This window comes from Narcine bancroftii, chromosome 4 (assembly GCF_036971445.1).
Source record: "Narcine bancroftii isolate sNarBan1 chromosome 4, sNarBan1.hap1, whole genome shotgun sequence".
NCBI classification, from domain to species: Eukaryota; Metazoa; Chordata; class Chondrichthyes; order Torpediniformes; family Narcinidae; genus Narcine; species Narcine bancroftii.
This window is the reverse complement of record NC_091472.1, coordinates 32859354-32878112: the sequence shown is the minus strand read 5'-3', so window position 1 is coordinate 32878112 and position 18759 is coordinate 32859354. Positions and strand designations below refer to the sequence as shown.

At 40.8% G+C, this 18759-nt stretch overlaps 2 protein-coding genes across 2 annotated transcripts in view; one reads left to right on the top strand and one right to left on the bottom strand.

Annotated features, from left to right (window-relative positions):
* LOC138760435 (exportin-5) overlaps positions 1-18759 on the top strand; it is a 175784-nt gene that overhangs the window by 62154 nt on the left and 94871 nt on the right. Inside the window, exons 11-12 of the mRNA XM_069931026.1 lie at positions 17221-17304; positions 17608-17733. Of these exons, the coding sequence (XP_069787127.1) occupies positions 17221-17304; positions 17608-17733 (210 nt within the window). The remainder of the gene's footprint in view (positions 1-17220; positions 17305-17607; positions 17734-18759) is intronic.
* Positions 3704-14195, bottom strand: LOC138760225 (RNA-binding protein 25-like). The gene is made up of 4 exons (XM_069930560.1): positions 14025-14195; positions 11899-12114; positions 10867-10935; positions 3704-3754 (listed from the first exon to the last, which is right to left on the bottom strand). The coding sequence occupies exons 1-4, from the start codon at positions 14193-14195 to the stop codon at positions 3704-3706; spliced, it is 507 nt and encodes a 168-aa protein (XP_069786661.1).

Below are 18759 nucleotides of genomic sequence, written 5' to 3'. Positions count from 1 at the left end.
CTTTGGAAAGGAAAAATGGCAAGAAAATCATTAGAAAAATTAACAAGGAAATATGAACTAGGAGGATTAAAACTTCCTAATTTTAAGCATTATTATAAGACAGCACAACGAAGATTTCTTGTTTCTTTGTTTGTGAAAATTAAGCCATCTTGGGTGGAATTAAATAAAATTGGAGAAACTATATCTGAAGAGTTCATTTATAAATGGGAACCAAAATTAATAACAAAGGATAGAGATGCTCTGATATTCAAGCATTTGCTTAATATTTGGAATAAAGTTAAATTAGAAATTGATGGGAATCTTTTATTGTTAAAAATTCCATTAATTAAAATCCTCTCTTAATTCTTTCAAAAGATCACTTTTTTGAATTTCTGGAATAATGAAGGAATTTCTAAATTGGGCGAGTGTAGAGCTAATGATAATTAATGTCATTTGATCAACTAAAAATTAAGTATGATATTCCTCGTAACACATTGTTTTGTTATTTTCAATTAGGAGCTTATTTAAGAGAAAAATTAGGATCCTATATGATTTAAAAAAAAATCTTACAGATTTAGAACAGATTATTGTTGATGGAATGACTAAAAAATTCATTTCAATAGCATATATGTTTTTACGAGAAAAAGCATTCAAAGGAAAGATGGGAACAAGATTTAAACATTACAGTAGATCAGCAGGTTTGGCAAGATTTATGTAAAGAAGATATGTCCAATACTATTACTGTAAGGTATAGATTACTTCATTACAATTTTTTTACATCAATTACACCTCAAAAGTTGAAAAGATGGGAATTGGATCTATCAGATCAATTTTTTAGATGTGGACAGGAAGTTGGAACCTTTGTTCATTCTGCATCATCTTGTTCAAAGGTTAAACCTTTTTGGATTTCTGTTTGTAAATTTTTACAATGAATTACCGGTGGGTTTTTTTTCCCCCGTTTAAATCCTGAATTATTATTGTTAGGAAATTTGGAGAATATAAACTCCTAACTTATCTTTATCGGATTTTCAATTGAAATTTGATAAGTTAGTTTTGGTAATAGCAAGGAAATGTATTGTTGTTACATGGAAATCAGATGTTTCATAAACACTAGGAAGATGGCATACAGAGATTCAAAGTTGTATTCCTTTAGAAAAAATTACATATAATTTAAGGGGTAAATATTGTGTATTTTTACAAGTTTGAAGCCTGTACACTAGAATAATGAGATTTAAATTATTTTTTTTCTTGATGTTGAATTCTCCATCCCAGTGAAGTCTTCCCTGAAAATGAGTAATGGTTTTTTTGGGATCCTTGAGCATCATCTAAAGCAATTCAAATTAATATATAGTTATGTTATTATGTATTTTGCATTTAGATTCTGGTTATTGGGGTTAGTAAGGGTTGGGGGGTGGTTTAGTTGGTTTTTAGGGTTTTATTTATTTTTGTCAATTGTTTTAGTAGTTTTAATAGTTTTTTTTCTCTTCCTTGCTATATATCAATCAACATGTATTAGTAAATACTAATGTCGTGATTTGATACTAACTGTTATAATTATTATGTGTTGATTTAAATAAAATATTCAAAACATATTCCATTCTTCTTTAAAAGGGTTAATTTTTTGTCTTGCGACTTTTTCTCCAATTGTGAACATCTTTCTAAAGTATGCCTATCTTTGCAATACAGACAGCTTTACTGAACAGTCTGATCTTCCTTTTCCTTTATTTCCTTGTTCTTTCCTATGTTTGTGTCTGACACAGCAGTAACAAAGGTACTTCCCTTTGGTTTCTGTTGAGACAATGACATGTATTTGCATCTTTACGAACTTTTGAAGTATCCTTAATATTTCCAAATACTGGTGCAGTGTTAACAGGCACATGCCATTCTAAAAATTGTACAACATCCTCAAAAGTGGCATCCCTTCTGGGAAGAACCTTAAGCTCTACAGCATTGGTTCTTCATAAATCCTTCAGCTTGTAAGGCAATTGTTTATAACAATTTACAAATTAGCAAGCAAATTCAGCTCTTGCAAATGTACACTACTTCCCATTGTGTTACAACACCCTCTCAGAAACAGTGCATATGTTTGTAAAGCCTTTGTATCTTCAGATTTTATTGCTGACCAAGAATTTTATCTATATGGGCCCTTGTGATTATATGTTCAGTGCTGTAATGATGATGCAATAATTCTCTTGCCGCCTTAAAACCTTGTTCTGAATTCATGTATTGGCAACTTTTGACTTACTCTTTCACCTGTCCTCCAGTATAATATCCCAGTGTTTTGAATATCACATTGAAAGCAATACTAAAAAGGTTTCATGAATGTCAGATATTGTAATGGATCTCCAATTAAAAACTGGAATTTCCTTAGATAAACCATAAGAACCTTGTTGCTGTGCTAATATAGCAGAGATTTCATTTTGTTTTGCTATGAGCAATATTGTCTTGTCCACTGTGGCTTGTGACAAGTGTCTTAAGGTGAATGGAGAAAATAGATCTTGAACTGGGGCCATAGATGTAGGACCTAGTTCTCAAGCAACACGAAGAGATATAAATGGTTGAGTATGATCAACTTGCATGGTTGAACTTTTTTTGAAATGCTCTGCTTTTGGGAAGATCCTTATATTGTGCTCTCTGGGGAGATTGAATGTTGTTAGTTCTTTCCATAGGATTGGTCATTGTCATTTGAGCACTAGCACTGTGGCTCCTTGCTAGGGTATATTTGTTTCTTGTGACTGCAGAACCCATTGCTCTGCTGGAAGGATAGCTGCCAGCCCTTTGGGTATGTCACTTAGAGTGACAAATCTTGCAGAAGGCTGAGCTAATGCTTTCACTTTGGCCATATTCATAGCACATTATTCTTCAAGCTTGAGTCTTTTGTTTCATCTATTCAATAATCTTTTTTGTTCTTCACGAGCCATTTGTAACTTTTTAAATTGCTCTACTTGCTCCAATTGCTGTTTCTTGATTTTGGCTTCTTGCCTCAGTTGCTGAATCTTCATTTCAGCTTCTTGCCTGAGTTGCTGATTCTTTGTTTGAACTTTCCTATCCTCTAAAGCACATCTTTTCTCCAACCACTGTTGTTGTACACAGATAGTAGCCAAGTCTGCCTGCTCCTTAGCATGCATTGCTGATATGCTTTGAAGCATGCAAAGCTGTACTTGCTTTTGATGCCTTTGAAGACTCTGAAGATCTTCCTGCGCTCATAACCTTTGAAATACGATCATCAGGATTCACATCTGAACTTTCAGATACTGCTGATTGAGTCTCTATCTTCTGCATTGTGTTTGGTACAGCACCAATGGGACTTTGCGACATACATTCATCTATTCCAGTTCCACTAACCTTTAAGCCAGCCTTGACAGAGCCCTCTTCTTGCTTGGTAGTTGAAGCTCTTTCTTCTTTGGCTATTGGCTCATGCCAAGCATTGTCAGTCCATCTTGCTGGCTCAACTCACAACCAAACTTCTTTGAGAGAAGCTGTTTGCTCAATGTCTTTAGCTTGATGAGACTTGTTCTTATCCATCTTGGTTTCTTCACATTGAAGCCTGGCATCTCCTGGTTCTTGGGAACTATAAACAAATTTTGTATTTTGCGTGGTCCCTTGAAGAGAATTGCTGCTTGGCTGAATTGTCTTTGTGGATATGCACACAAACTTTCTTATCTGTGGTTGTTTATAATATACCTTTGGGCTTCCTGCCATTTCTGACTGGCACAGCTCTGGCTTATCTTTTCAAAGTCTCAGGTGTCTGGCCAGACCTTGGCTCAATTTCAAACTGTGCAATTCACAAACATAATCCAGGTTTCTGGAATATTCTATTATTAGTGTAGAATTAAGCTGATAATTCTTTTAGACAAATTTTACAAGCCTTTCTTCCAAACAAAGTTCACAATTAAATCTTTCTTTGAATCAAAATGTAGATGACACTTATTCGAATATATCCTATTTTCAAAGTATCATCTTCCAAAAGTATGAGGTACGATATTCTGAATTTCGATCTCTTTGATCCAACAAATCAAACGCTGGCTGCTGCTTTATGTAGTTTTCATTCATTGATCAAACAAATAAACATGTTGTATAGCCCTGCATTAAGGCTTTCATAATGATGAAAGTGAACAAGGAAGCATAATGAACAAGGTAGTTGAGCTTAGAGCATGGACAGATACTTGGGGTCATGATATTGTGGCAATTAGTGAGACCTGGCTACAGGAGGGGCAGGACTGGCAACTTAATATTCCAAGATACATTTGTTTTAGATGTGATAGAGCAGGGGGTAAAAAAGGGGGAGGAGTTGCTCTGCTTGTTAAGGAGGACATGACTGCCGTGAGGTGGCAGGATGGTCTGGAGGGATTGTCCAGTAATGCTGTTTGGGTGGAATTAAAGGGTGAAGGAGGCATGAGGGTGCTAATAGGGGTGTATTACAGACCACCAAATAGGCCAAGAAAATTAGAGGAACAAATTTGTAGGGAGATAATGTATATGTGTGAGAATCATAAGGTAGTGATCATGGGAGATTTTAACTTCCCTCACAATGATTGGGATACCCATACAGTTAGAGGGCTGGATGGGCTAGAGTTCGTTAAATGTGTTCAAGATTGTTTTCTAAATCAATTAGTAGAAGAACCGACTCGGGACGTTGTGATACTAGATCTCCTGTTAGGGAATGAGCTAGGCCAGGTATCGGACATTAATGTTGGAGAACAAATTGGGTCTAGTGATCATAACTCGGTTAGTTTTCGGGTAGTTTTAGGGAAGAGCAAGGAGGGGCCTAAAGTTGATGTTCTGGATTGGAGAAGAGCAAATTTCGAAGGAATAAGAATGGATTTGGGGAGTATTGAGTGGGACAGGATATTTTCAGGTAAGGATGTAAATGAAAAATGGAGGATATTCAAAAAAGAAATTTTGAGGGTACAGAGTAGATATGTCCCAGTGAGGATCAAAGGAAAGGCTGGAAGTCATAGGGAGGCTTGGTTCTCGAGGAATATTGGAAATTTGGTTAGGAGAAAAAGGGAGGTGTACAAAATGTATAAAGAGCAGGGAGTTGAGAGTTTGAAGGAGGACTACAAGGAGTGTAGAAGGAATCTTAAGAAAGAAATTAGAAAGGCCAAAAAAAGGCATGAAGAGGCTTTGGCAGACAGAGTAAAAATAAATCCAAAGGGTTTCTATAGGTACATTAAAAGTAAAAGATTAGTAAGGGATAAAATTGGACCCCTTGTAGATAGCGAAGGTAGGCTGAGTTAGAAGTCAGAGGAAATGGGGGAAATTTTGAATGATTTCTTTGCCTCGGTATTCACTAGGGAAAAAAGTATTGATCCAGTTGAAGTAAAGAAAAATAGTGGGGAGGTCATGAAGCATATAAGGATAACCGAGGAGGTAGTGATGGCTGTGTTGAAAAATATAAAGGTGGATAAATCTCCGGGACTGGACAAAATATTCCCAAGGACACTCAGGGAGGCTTGTGGACAGATAGTGGGACCATTAACAGAGATATTTAGGATGTCACTGGTCACGGGGGTAGTGCCAAAGGATTGGAGGGTGGCGCATGTGGTTCCGCTGTTTAAGAAAGGGACCAAATGTAAACCTGGGAATTATAGGCCCGTGAGTCTGACGTCTGTGGTGGGCAAGTTGATGGAAAGTGTTCTGAGGGATGGTATTTACAATTATTTGGAGGTACAGGGATTTATAGGGAGTAATCAGCATGGTTTTGTCAGGGGTAGATCACGCTTGACAAACCTGATTGAGTTTTTCGAGGGGGTTACAAAAAAAGGTTGATGAAGGGAAAGCTGTGGATGTTGTCTATTTAGACTTTAGTAAAGCTTTTGACAAAGTTCCCCACAGGAGGTTAGGAAAAAAGATGGAGGCATTAGGTATAAATAAGGAGGTAGTGAAATGGATTCAGCAATGGTTGGATGGGAGGTGTCAGAGAGTAGTGGTAGAAAATTGTTTGTCCAATTGGAGGCCGGTGACTAGTGGAGTTCCTCAGGGATCGGTCCTGGGTCCACTATTGTTTGTTATATATATTAACGATCTGGAAGTAGGGGTGGAGAATTGGATAAGCAAGTTTGCGGATGATATAAAGATTGGTGGTGTTGTGGACAGTGAGGAAGATTACCGTAGATTAAAAGGTGATTGAGGAAGGCTGGAGGTGTGGGCTGAGAAATGGCTGATGGAATTTAATACAGATAAGTGTGAGGTGTTACATTTTGGAAAGGCAAATCTAAAGAGGTCATATGCATTAAATGGTAGGCTATTGAGATGTGCAGAGCAACAAAGGGATTTAGGAGTGATGGTAAATAGTACCCTCAAGGCTGATAGTCAGGTAAATGGTGTGGTGAAGAAGGCATTTGGAATGTTGGCCTTCATAAATCGGAGTATTGAATTCAAGAGTAGGGAGGTTATGATGAAATTGTACAAGGCATTGGTGGGCCAAATTTGGAGTACTGTGTACAGTTTTGGTCACCAAATTATAGGAAAGATATAAACAAAATAGAGAGAGTGCAGAGAAGGTTCACGAGAATGTTGACAGGATTTCAGGGTCTGAGTTACAGGGAAAGGTTGTGCAGACTGGGGCTTTTTTCTCTGGAGCGTAGAAGATTGAGGGGGGACTTGATAGAGGAGTTTAAGATTTTAAAAGGGACAGACAGAGTAAATGTGGATAGGCTTTTTCAGTTAAGAGTGGGGGAGATTCAAACTAGAGGACATGGTTTAAGATTGAAGGGGGGAAAGTATAAGGGGAACATGAGCGGAAATTTCTTTACGCAGAGGGTGGTGGGGATGTGGAATGAGCTTCCGGCAGACGTGGTCGAGGCAGGATCATTGGTTACATTTAAGGAAAGACTGGATAGTTACATGGATAGGAGAGGACTGGAGGGGTATGGACCGGGTGCTGGACAGTGGGAGTAGGAGGGTGGGGATTTGCTACGGCATGGACTAGTTGGGGCGAATTGGCCTGTTCTGTGCTGTAAGTCGTTGTATGGTTATAAAGCATTTACTGTATAATAATATAGATACATAATGATATTTAAAGAGACCAAAATATTTCTCATGCTCATGCTTCTTTTATATGTTGTTGAGTAATGAGTAAGTCATTAGTCTGGGCGGATGTTACAACATTTTAGATCATAGTCACTATGGTGACTCAACAAACAATAGATCTCTTAAAGAGATAGGCACAAAATTAAAAGTTAATAAACAAGGTTTTAACCTTTACACCGCTCTTCACGACACCCTTCAAAGTCAAGTACAGGAAATTCTTGGGTTACACACGATATCTGTTCCTAAGTGTCTTTAAGTCAAATTTGTTGGTAATTCGGAACGGGTACATACTGTTCTTATTTAGGCTCAGTTAGTCATTATATTATACAAACACTTCATAATTAGTATATATTAACATTATGCGCATGCACAAATTGTGTACAATTTGTTCGTAAGTACGAGTTGTCCCTCAGTCGGATGTTTGTAACCTAGGGACTTCCTGTATATTGTTTATGCCTTTGAGTGAAGACTGATGCAAAATACTCATTCAGTTCCTCTGCCATCTCCTTGTCTCCAAAACAATTTCTTCAGCATAATTTTCTATAGATCTTATTTATACTCTGTCATTTTTTAAAATCTTAATATAATGTACCAAAAAAAACACTTTTAGTATTCTTTTTAATATTTTGTTTAAACTTTTTTTTTAAACCAAACATGAAGTCAATTACAAAGTTAAAAATACAAGTATAAAAGTACATTCAATATTTACTTCATGATGGTATTAACCCAGTACTCCCACCATCCCAAAAGAACTACAAAAAAAATGAAAGTATAGAAAAGCTAGAAAAAGATAAGAAGATATTAAAGAAAAGAAAAACAAATTGGACTGCTGAAAAGTGAAATGCACTTTTCTTTGGGGAAGATCACTGCTGGTCTCGAGGGCTAGGAAGAACTCATCTAAAGATTTACACCTGAATTTTGTAAATATGGATGAAAAATTTGTAAAAATATGTCATTCTTATTTCTTAAGTTGTAGGTAATCTTCTCCAGGGTAATACAGCTATGTATTTCTGCGAACCAGGTATATACCTGTTACATGGAATTCTGAATCACATTCTGTGGCCACTGCCAGCACAATTTTAACAAATTCTATTTGATATTTGGACAGTTTATTTTGGGTCTTATCCTGGCAATGTTTCCAAATAAAAATAATTCTGGGTTTTTTGGAAATTGAATTTCTGTAATTTGCTTTAAGAAATTTCTTAAATCTACCCAAAAAGGTCTGACTTTAGAACCTGACCAAGTTGAATGTTTTAAAAAAAAAAGTTCCTATCTCCTCACCTCATCTGAAACATCAATCTGAAAAGTTTGAATTTAATTTCTGTGATGTGAGATATAATTGATGCAAAAAAAAAATGATATTGTACTCGTCTATTATTTTACATTGATTGTAATAATCATGCCATCCTGGACATAATTTAGACCAGATTTTGTTCATCAATTCTTACATTTAAGTCATTTCTATCTCTGCCTGGACTTTCCATTTCAAGTAAGAGATATATTGCTAAAGTAAATTTCTTTGTATTTCCCTTTTGAACCAGCATCTCTAAATCACTACAATTCTGTAAAAACTCTGAGCCCAATTTATTCCTTAGATAAGGTCTTATTTGAATATAGCAAAAAATGGTGTGATTACGAATTGCATATTTATTTTTTAATTGTTCAAATGACATCAATTATCCCTGCTCATATCAATTTTCCATATATCTGATCCCTTTACAGGTCCAGATTTCAAAAATTTCATTACCCGTTGTGACAGAGTATACAGAGTATATAGATATGTTTTTGGGAGATAAATTGGGAAAGGTTTGTTAAAGTAAGTTGCATACAAACACTTTAAAACCGATCTTATTTGAAACACTGGAGCTCTGCCCCATGCTAGACATATCAGCTACACAGCTTTTGGAAGGACTTTGAAGAGTGCTCAAGAGACTTCACTAATGGATTGTTGTTTGCAAAAGGCAACAGATGAAAGAGCATGTGGGTGCTGCTGCTGTCTGGAAGAGAACTTGCTGTTCTGAGAGAATCATGTGATTTTGGAAGCATAGAGAGTCAAACAGGCTTTCTCTCAGAGTTAGAGAGAGAGAGAGAGAGAGATCACTTGTACAGCGTTACAGCCAGCAGAAATAACTGGATAGTTACATGGTCCATTTGGACCATTTGGAAGGCGGCCTGGTCAAAGCCCTTGTGGTTCATGCAAGAGGAGAGGACTGGCTGTCTAATGTTTCACTTGAAATAAGAGAAACAAAAAGGAATTCTGTGGTGACCTGAAAGAAAGAGGTTATCATCTGGAGAACCCTGAAGGGGCATGTTTCGTCAGCAAGACACTGGAGTGACTGATGGAAGTATATCAGTTGTGGATGTCCCAGAACAACAAATCTCTCTCTGAAAACTGACAAGAACCTTCCTGAGCAGTAACCATTTATCTTTCAAGCACCAAAGCCTTGTGAACTTTGTAAATGTATAAGAATTGCTTGCAACCAGTGAACCTGGAGGAATGAGAAGTGAGATTACACTGTGAACCAAAGAACTTTTCTGAACTTACACACACATTACACACACGTGCGCTTAGAATTAGAAAGGGGTTAAGTTAGGTAAAGTAAGTCAATAGTGATAAGTTAAAGTTTGATTCTGTTTTCATGTTTAAAGATAATTAAAATCAACTTTTGTTTAAGTAACCATTTGTCTTGGTGAATATCTATTGCTGCTGGGTTTTGGGGTCTTCTGGGCTCGTAACACCATTGTACATGGTATAAGCCTGTTCTGAATAGCGAGGTTTTAGGAGATAGAACTCCTCCCCCCACCCCACCCCCGTAATAATATCTATTTATTTTATTCCAAATATTTATTAATGCTTTAGCAAAGGGGTTTCTCTCTCACGAGTTAGTAACTTCACATCCTATCAATATACAAACATCCTCTGCTCTTCTCTCCCCTATTTTATCTAATTCTATTTTCACCCAAGCAGTTTTATCTCCTTCAAAAAAAAGGTTATGAGCCCAGAGGACCCCAAAACCCAGCAGCAATAGATATTCACCAAGACAAATGGTTACTTAAACAAAAGTTGATTTTAATTATCTTTAAACATGAAAACAGAATCAAACTTTAACTTATCACTATTCACTTACTTTACCTAACTTAACCCCTTTCCAATTCTAAGCGCACGTGTGTGTAATGTGTGTGCAAGTTCAGTAAAGTTCTTTAGTTCACAGTATAATCTCACTTCTCATTCCTTCAGGTTCACTGGTTGCAACTCTTATACTGTGCACAGAATTTAACATGTATAGAGTTCACCAGGCTTTGGTGCTCGAAAGGTAAATGGTTACCGCTCAGGAAGGTTCTTGTCAGTTTTCAGAGAGAGATGTGTTGTTCCAGGACATCTACAATTGAGGTACTTCCATCAGTCACCTCACTGTCTTGCTAACGAAACGTGTCCCCTCAGGGTTCTCTAGATGATAAACCTCTTTCTTTCAGGTTAACACAGAGTTCCTTTCTGTTCTACTTATTCCAAGTGAAACATGACACGTAAGTCCTCTCCTCTTGCATGAACCACAAGGGCTTTGACCAGGCTGTCTTCCAAAAGTTAGCCAGCTTGTCCTGTTCCTCTCTTGATCTCTCTCTCTCTCGATCTCTCTCTCTCTCGATCTCTCTCTCTCTCGATCTCTCTCTCTCTCTCTCGATCTCTCTCTCTCTCTCTCGATCTCTCTCTCTCTCGATCTCTCTCTCGATCTCTCTCTCTCTCTCGATCTCTCTCTCTCTCTCGATCTCTCTCTCTCTCTCGATCTCTCTCTCTCTCGATCTCGATCTCTCTCTCGATCTCGATCTCTCTCTCGATCTCTCTCTCTCTCTCTCGATCTCTCTCTCTCTCTCGATCTCTCTCTCTCTCTCGATCTCTCTCTCTCTCTCGATCTCTCTCTCTCTCTCGATCTCTCTCTCTCTCGATCTCTCTCTCTCTCTCTCGATCTCTCTCGATCTCTCTCTCTCTCTCTCGATCTCTCTCTCTCTCTCTCGATCTCTCTCTCTCTCTCTCGATCTCTCTCTCTCTCGATCTCTCTCTCTCTCTCTCTCTCGATCTCTCTCTCTCTCTCGATCTCTCTCTCTCTCGATCTCTCTCTCTCGATCTCTCTCTCTCTCTCTCGATCTCTCTCTCTCTCTCTCGATCTCTCTCGATCTCTCGATCTCTCTCTCGATCTCTCTCTCTCTCGATCTCTCTCTCTCTCTCTCGATCTCTCTTTCTCTCTCTCGATCTCTCTCTCTATCTCTCTCTCTCTCTCTCGATCTCTCTCTCTCTCTCTCGATCTCTCTCTCTCGATCTCTCTCTCTCTCTCTCGATCTCTCTCTCGATCTCTCTCTCGATCTCTCTCTCTCTCTCTCGATCTCTCTCTCGATCTCTCTCTCTCTCTCGATCTCTCTCTCGATCTCGATCTCTCTCTCGATCTCGATCTCGATCTCGATCTCGATCTCGATCTCTCTCTCGATCTCTCGATCTCTCTCTCGATCTCTCTCTCTCTCTCGATCTCTCGATCTCTCTCTCGATCTCTCTCTCTCTCTCGATCTCTCTCTCTCGATCTCTCTCTCTCGATCTCTCTCTCTCTCTCGATCTCGATCTCTCTCTCGATCTCTCTCTCGATCTCTCTCTCGATCTCTCTCTCGATCTCTCTCTCGATCTCTCTCTCGATCTCTCTCTCGATCTCTCTCTCGATCTCTCTCTCGATCTCTCTCTCGATCTCTCTCTCGATCTCTCTCTCGATCTCTCTCTCGATCTCTCTCTCGATCTCTCTCTCGATCTCTCTCTCGATCTCTCTCTCGATCTCTCTCTCGATCTCTCTCTCGATCTCTCTCTCGATCTCTCTCTCGATCTCTCTCTCGATCTCTCTCTCGATCTCTCTCTCGATCTCTCTCTCGATCTCTCTCTCGATCTCTCTCTCGATCTCTCTCTCGATCTCGATCGATCTCGATCTCTCTCGATCTCGATCTCTCTCGATCTCGATCTCGATCTCTCTCGATCTCGATCTCTCTCGATCTCGATCTCTCTCGATCTCGATCTCTCTCTCTCTCGATCTCTCTCTCTCGATCTCTCTCTCTCTCGATCTCTCTCTCTCTCGATCTCTCTCTCTCTCGATCTCTCTCTCGATCTCTCTCTCGATCTCTCTCTCGATCTCTCTCTCTCTCGATCTCTCTCTCTCTCGATCTCTCTCTCTCTCGATCTCTCTCTCTCTCGATCTCTCTCTCGATCTCTCTCTCGATCTCTCTCTCGATCTCTCTCTCGATCTCTCTCTCGATCTCTCTCTCGATCTCTCTCTCGATCTCTCTCTCGATCTCTCTCTCGATCTCTCTCTCGATCTCTCTCTCGATCTCTCTCTCGATCTCTCTCTCGATCTCTCTCTCGATCTCTCTCTCGATCTCTCTCTCGATCTCTCTCTCGATCTCTCTCTCGATCTCTCTCTCGATCTCTCTCTCGATCTCTCTCTCGATCTCTCTCTCGATCTCTCTCTCGATCTCTCTCTCGATCTCTCTCTCGATCTCTCTCTCGATCTCTCTCTCGATCTCTCTCTCGATCTCTCTCTCGATCTCTCTCTCGATCTCTCTCTCGATCTCTCTCTCGATCTCTCTCTCGATCGCGCTCTCGATCTCTCTCTCGATCTCTCTCTCGATCGCGCTCTCGATCTCTCTCTCGATCGCGCTCTCGATCTCTCTCTCGATCGCGCTCTCGATCTCTCTCTCGATCTCGATCTCGATCTCGATCTCGATCTCTCTCTCGATCTCGATCTCGATCTCGATCTCTCTCGATCTCGATCTCGATCTCTCTCGATCTCGATCTCTCTCGATCTCGATCTCTCTCGATCTCGATCTCGATCTCTCTCGATCTCGATCTCGATCTCTCTCGATCTCGATCTCGATCTCGATCTCTCTCGATCTCGATCTCTCTCGATCTCTCTCTCTCTCGATCTCTCTCTCTCTCGATCTCTCTCTCTCTCGATCTCTCTCTCTCTCGATCTCTCTCTCTCTCGATCTCTCTCTCTCTCGATCTCTCTCTCTCTCGATCTCTCTCTCACTCGATCTCTCTCTCTCTCGATCTCTCTCTCTCTCGATCTCTCTCTCTCTCTCGATCTCTCTCTCTCTCTCGATCTCTCTCTCTCTCTCTCGATCTCTCTCTCTCTCGATCTCTCTCTCTCTCGATCTCTCTCTCGATCTCTCGATCTCTCTCTCTCTCGATCTCTCGATCTCTCTCTCGATCTCTCTCTCGATCTCTCTCTCGATCTCTCTCTCGATCTCTCTCTCGATCTCTCTCTCGATCTCGCTCTCGATCTCTCTCTCGATCTCGCTCTCGATCTCTCTCTCGATCTCTCTCTCGATCTCTCTCTCGATCTCTCTCTCGATCGCGCTCTCGATCGCGCTCTCGATCGCGCTCTCGATCGCGCTCTCGATCGCGCTCTCGAGAGATCTCTCTTTCCTCCCCCCGCCCCCCCCTCCCTCTACTGTGGTTCATTCACAGTACCCAATCTAGAATTCATCAGCTATGTATCGCGACCTTTGTTACATAAAGGAAACTATTTGACCTGCTGAGTTTCTCCAATATTTTGTGTTTTTACTTCAACCACGGTGTCTAAACAATTTTATGTTTTACTTCTTGCTTTTTCCTTGGCCGGCTCACCTATAAGTTTTTCAAATAAGCCATCCTGAATGTATTGTTAAATTCATTTACCCTGGTTCCAGCACCAATCTGGTTTTCCCAATCAACCTGTATCTTGAAATCCCCTGTGGACAATGTAACATTGCCCTTTTTGCATGCCTTCTCTCTCTTTCCCCCCCCCCCCCCCACCCCGCCACCCTCTAGATTGCTCGTCACATCTTGGCTACTATTTGGAGACCTGCATGCAATTCTCATCATGCTCTTTGCCTTTACAATTTCTTAATTCTACCCACAGGGATTCTTCTGATCCAATGTCTCTTCTCTCCAAAGATTTGATTGAATTTTTAACCAGAAGAATTTCACCCATTCTGCCTACCTTCCTGTCCTTTCGATTCACTGGGTATCCATGGATATTGAGTTCCCAGCTGTGGTCTTCTTTCAGCCACAACTTGTTGCTGGCTACAATGTCATACCTGCCAACTTCATTACCCTTGTTTCTTGGACTGCAGGCATTTAAATACAAGATCTTCAGTGCTGTATTCAACATCCTTTTCAATTTTGTTTCCAAAGTACCCTGTTAAATCCTTAATGCTTGTGATTGTGATTGACTGCCAGTCTTTCCTCACAATCTCACTACAGAGTGTATTCTTTGTGTATCTTCTGCCCTAGTCACTGCTCTCTCATTCTAGTTCCCATCTTCTTGTCAAACTAGTTTAAAGTCCCCCAACATCCCTAGCAAACCTACCTGCCAGGATATTTGTCCCCCTCCTGTTCAGGTCCAACCAGTCCTTTTTGTATACATCATACCTTCCCCAGAAGAGATCCCAATGATCCACTTATCTGAACCCCTGTACTCTGCACCAACTCTTTCAGCCACGCATTCATCTGGCAAACTTTCCTATTGCTGTCCTCACTGGCATGTGGAACAGACAGCAATCCAGAGATTACCTCCCTCGATCGAGGTCCTGCTTTTTAGTTTCCTTTCTAACGCCAAAGTTAAGAATAAAGATGGAAACAATAAAGCACAGACTGGTTAAACCTAACTTTCATCACTGGAAAATGCTGAAATATATTAAGATATTAATTACAAGAGATTTTGAGCTTTATCTATTAATGAAGCAAAGTCAACATTATCTTATGAGAGGAAAACCATAATGGGAAATTTTTTTTGAGACAATGAGGAGCAGCGAGGATAAGCAAAAATCTTAGTTTATTTGGATTACTAGAAAGCATTTAATATGACAAATAAAATTGCAAGGAGGGTAGGTAAGATGATGGAGATGGGATTAGTTATTAATTAGTTACTAATAGTTAAGGAAAAATGTCCAGATAACGGAGTTGCTTGCAAGTTGGTAAGCCATAACAATTGAAGTTAACGACTAACAGATCATGTCAACCTTGCGAGTGAAAGACAACGACATCTCTCTTCTGGAAAGACTGAACATCTTCTATGCATGGTATGATGTGAAGAACAGGAAGCCGCTGAAGGAAGCTGTGTCCCGCTGATGAACAGGCCCCTGTCATAGGCATGGCCAAGGTGAGGAGAACCCTATCCAAGGTGAATCCACACAAGACGGTGAAAAAACAACATACCTGGTTAGCTACTGAAGGGCTGCACAGACCAATTGACGGAGGTCTTCACGGACATTTTCAAAACCTCACTGCAGCAGTCCATCATTCTCACAGGGTTCAAGACTACCACCAGCATCCTGACACCCAAGAGAGCAACGATAACAGGCTCGTTGACGACTGCCTTGTGGCACTGACCTCCACTATTAGGAAATGCTTTGAGCATCTGGTGATGGAACACATTAAAGCACACCTCTTAGAGACACTGGACCAATTTCATATTGCCTGTATAAGAAAGTTTTATAAACGATGCTATAGTCTTGTCCCTTCACTCTGTTCTGACCCACCTGGAGAACACCACCTCATATGCCAGGCTGCTGTTCATCGACTTCAGCTAGTGACCTATCGTGGAGACTCGACATCTCTTTACTTGTCACCAAGCCATGAAAGACCCCAACAATGAAGACGCTGTTTACATCCGGTACCGCGCGGATGGCAGTCTCTTCAATCTGAGGCGCCTGCAAGCTCACACCAAGACACAAGAGAAACTTGTCCGTGAACTACTCTTTGCAGACGATGCCGCTTTAGTTGCCCATTCAGACCCAGCTCTTCAGCGCTTGACGTCTGCTTTGCGGAAACTGCCAAAATGTTTGGCCTGGAAGTCAGCCTGAAGAAAACTGAGGTCCTCCATCAGCCAGCTCCCCACCATGACTACCAGCCCCCCCACATCTCCATCGGGCACACAAAACTCAAAATGGTCAACCAGTTTACCTATCTCGGCTGCACCATTTCATCAGATGCAAGGATCGACAATGAGATAGACAACAGACTCGCCAAGGCAAATAGCGCCTTTGGAAGACTACACAAAAGAGTCTGGAAAAACAACCAACTGAAAAACCTCACAAAGATATGCGTATACAGAGCCGTTGTCATACCCACACTCCTGTTCGGCTCCGAATCATGGGTCCTCTACCGGCACCACCTACGGCTCCTAGAACGCTTCCACTAGCGTTGTCTCCGCTCCATCCTCAACATCCATTGGAGCGCTTTCATCCCTAACGTTGAAGTACTCAAGATGGCAGAGGTCGACAGCATCGAGTCCACGCTGCTGAAGATCCAGCTGCGCTGGATGGGTCACGTCTCCAGAATGGAGGACCATCGCCTTCCCAAGATCGTGTTATATGGCGAGCTCTCCACTGGCCACCGTGACAGAGGTGCACCAAAGAAAAGGTACAAGGACTGCCTAAAGAAATCTCTTGGTGCCTGCCACATTGACCACCGCCAGTGGGCTGATAACGCCTCAAACCGTGCATCTTGGCGCCTCAGTTTGGCGGGCAGCAACCTCCTTTGAAGAAGACCGCAGAGCCCACCTCACTGACAAAAGGCAAAGGAGGAAAAACCCAACACCCAACCCCAACCCACCAATTTTCCCCTGCAACCGCTGCAACCGTGTCTGCCTGTCCCGCATCGGACTTGTCAGCCACAAACGAGCCTGCAGCTGACGTGGACTTTTTACCCCCTCCATAAATCTTCGTCCGCGAAGCCAAGCCAAAGAAGAAAAAAAAAGGCGCAGCAGCGATGAACTTCCTGAGAAGACTGAGGCGGGTGAGGTTACAGGCCATCATTATGTCAACTGACTCCAGGAGCTCAATTGAGAGTGTCCTGGCCGGCTGCATCACTCTGTGGTAGAGTTGCTGCATAAAAATGAATCAGAGGTCAATCCACAGGACCATAAAAGTAGCAGAGAGGATGACTGGAGTCTCTTTCTCCCCCCCCCTCCCCTTTGTCTCTCTGCATGTTTTGCATGGATCACTGAAGAATGCTATTTTCGTCTGCAATCAGATGACAGTAAATGACTTGAAATTCAAGAATCTTCACTGTTGATGCTGAGACTTTGAGTATTTGGAAGCTAAACTCATGATTGGCTTTAGTGAAATGAAAGCTGAGTTTTTAAGAATGCATTTCTGCTAATGAATTGAATGGCTTTTTTTCTCCCCCCACAGGGTATTGATAAAGATGTCTGCCAACCTCCAAATTTCAACAAATATTTACAAGCATTCTTGGCTTTTACTAATCACCCTAGCCAGGTAATCCTTCTAATTGTTCATGTAGTCTGGATAGCCAATGGTAGTGCACCTTTAATTTGCATGATGACTCTTGACCAAAGATCATTGCATTGCTTCAGCAAACCATAAAATCCTTTGTATCTAAACAAAAAAAGTTATTTTATTTATTCTCTGAAATGTGAAATTTGTTCTCTGTTGCCTTGGGTTAAGGCCTAGCAAGAATAAGTTATTTGCATCTCTGCTCTGAATTTGATCATTTAATGCAAAGTGAGAAGAAATTGTGCCCCAAAAATTAACTTCATGTCAAATTTTTCTTTTGCCCAGTATTTAAGATCTTCAACCCAGATAGCTTGGTGCTCATTTTTGAGACATGAAATTGTCTCTAAGGATCCTGTTTTACTGGAGGTTATTCCACAATTATTACACGCAACAATGGCGAATCTTCTGAAGGTATGTGGGCTTGTGCCTTTTTGGTAGGATTTCTCCCCAGTTTGTTGAATTTTATTTTAAATATCCTGCCTTGTGACAGTCCTTTGAGTCAGAGGAAGCTTGCTTTCACTCTTGTCATCTTAAAATGTACAAATGAAGCCACTAAAAGGTACAGATTGTATCCTGCATGAGTTAGAAGGTTCCTGATGAAAAGGGTGTTTGGGTGGTTTGTCAGATGGTGCACTACTATTTATGCTGCTTTGCATCTGCTTTGAAGTGTTAATTAGCTGTTTTGGTTGCCATTCTAAATACTCTTCCTCTCCGAGCAGTCTTCCACATGTCAGTGGGAAATGAAGAACTTTGGAGCTTTTTGTCTTTTCATTTAGTAATCTCAGTTTCTCACACTAGACATTTTGTTCTGATCTGTGACACACAAAGACAACCATACAAATTAAGCGATTTATATAGTGGAGCTGATAGAGTGCATTGAAAGGGATGGTAAGTTTCAACATTGACTCCTTGTTTTTTCTTGCTCCTGGGATATGAGAACTTCATGTTTTCTGTGGAACAATGTTTTTTCATGCATAGGTTGGCTGAGGTAATGCACAAAATGTCAGAGGAAGTGGTGGAGCTGGGGACAATTGGAATGTTCAAAACCTATTTAAACAGGCATATGGATAGGAAAGGCTTTGAGAGAGAAATGGGCTGAATGCAAGCAAATGAAGACTAGATGGACAGCATTGACAAATTGAGCTGAAGGATTTATTTCTGACCTGTAAAACTGACTCTGACTAGGATCTTGCCATCCATCTTTATTCTCATAAGGTGGTGGTCAACAGTTGCGGACAGAACTTTGTTTTGAGTTCAAAACTCATACCTTTGTGTTTCAGTGAATGAGTTGACCATTTTAAACTGAGGAAGCTTGTTGGTGGAGGGGTGCTGCGAATCTATGATTTTAAAAATTGTTGGGGGCGGTGTCAAAACTGTTCAGTTTTGGTCCCATTATTTAAGAAAATATGTAAAATATGTAGTCTTATTGGAAACTAA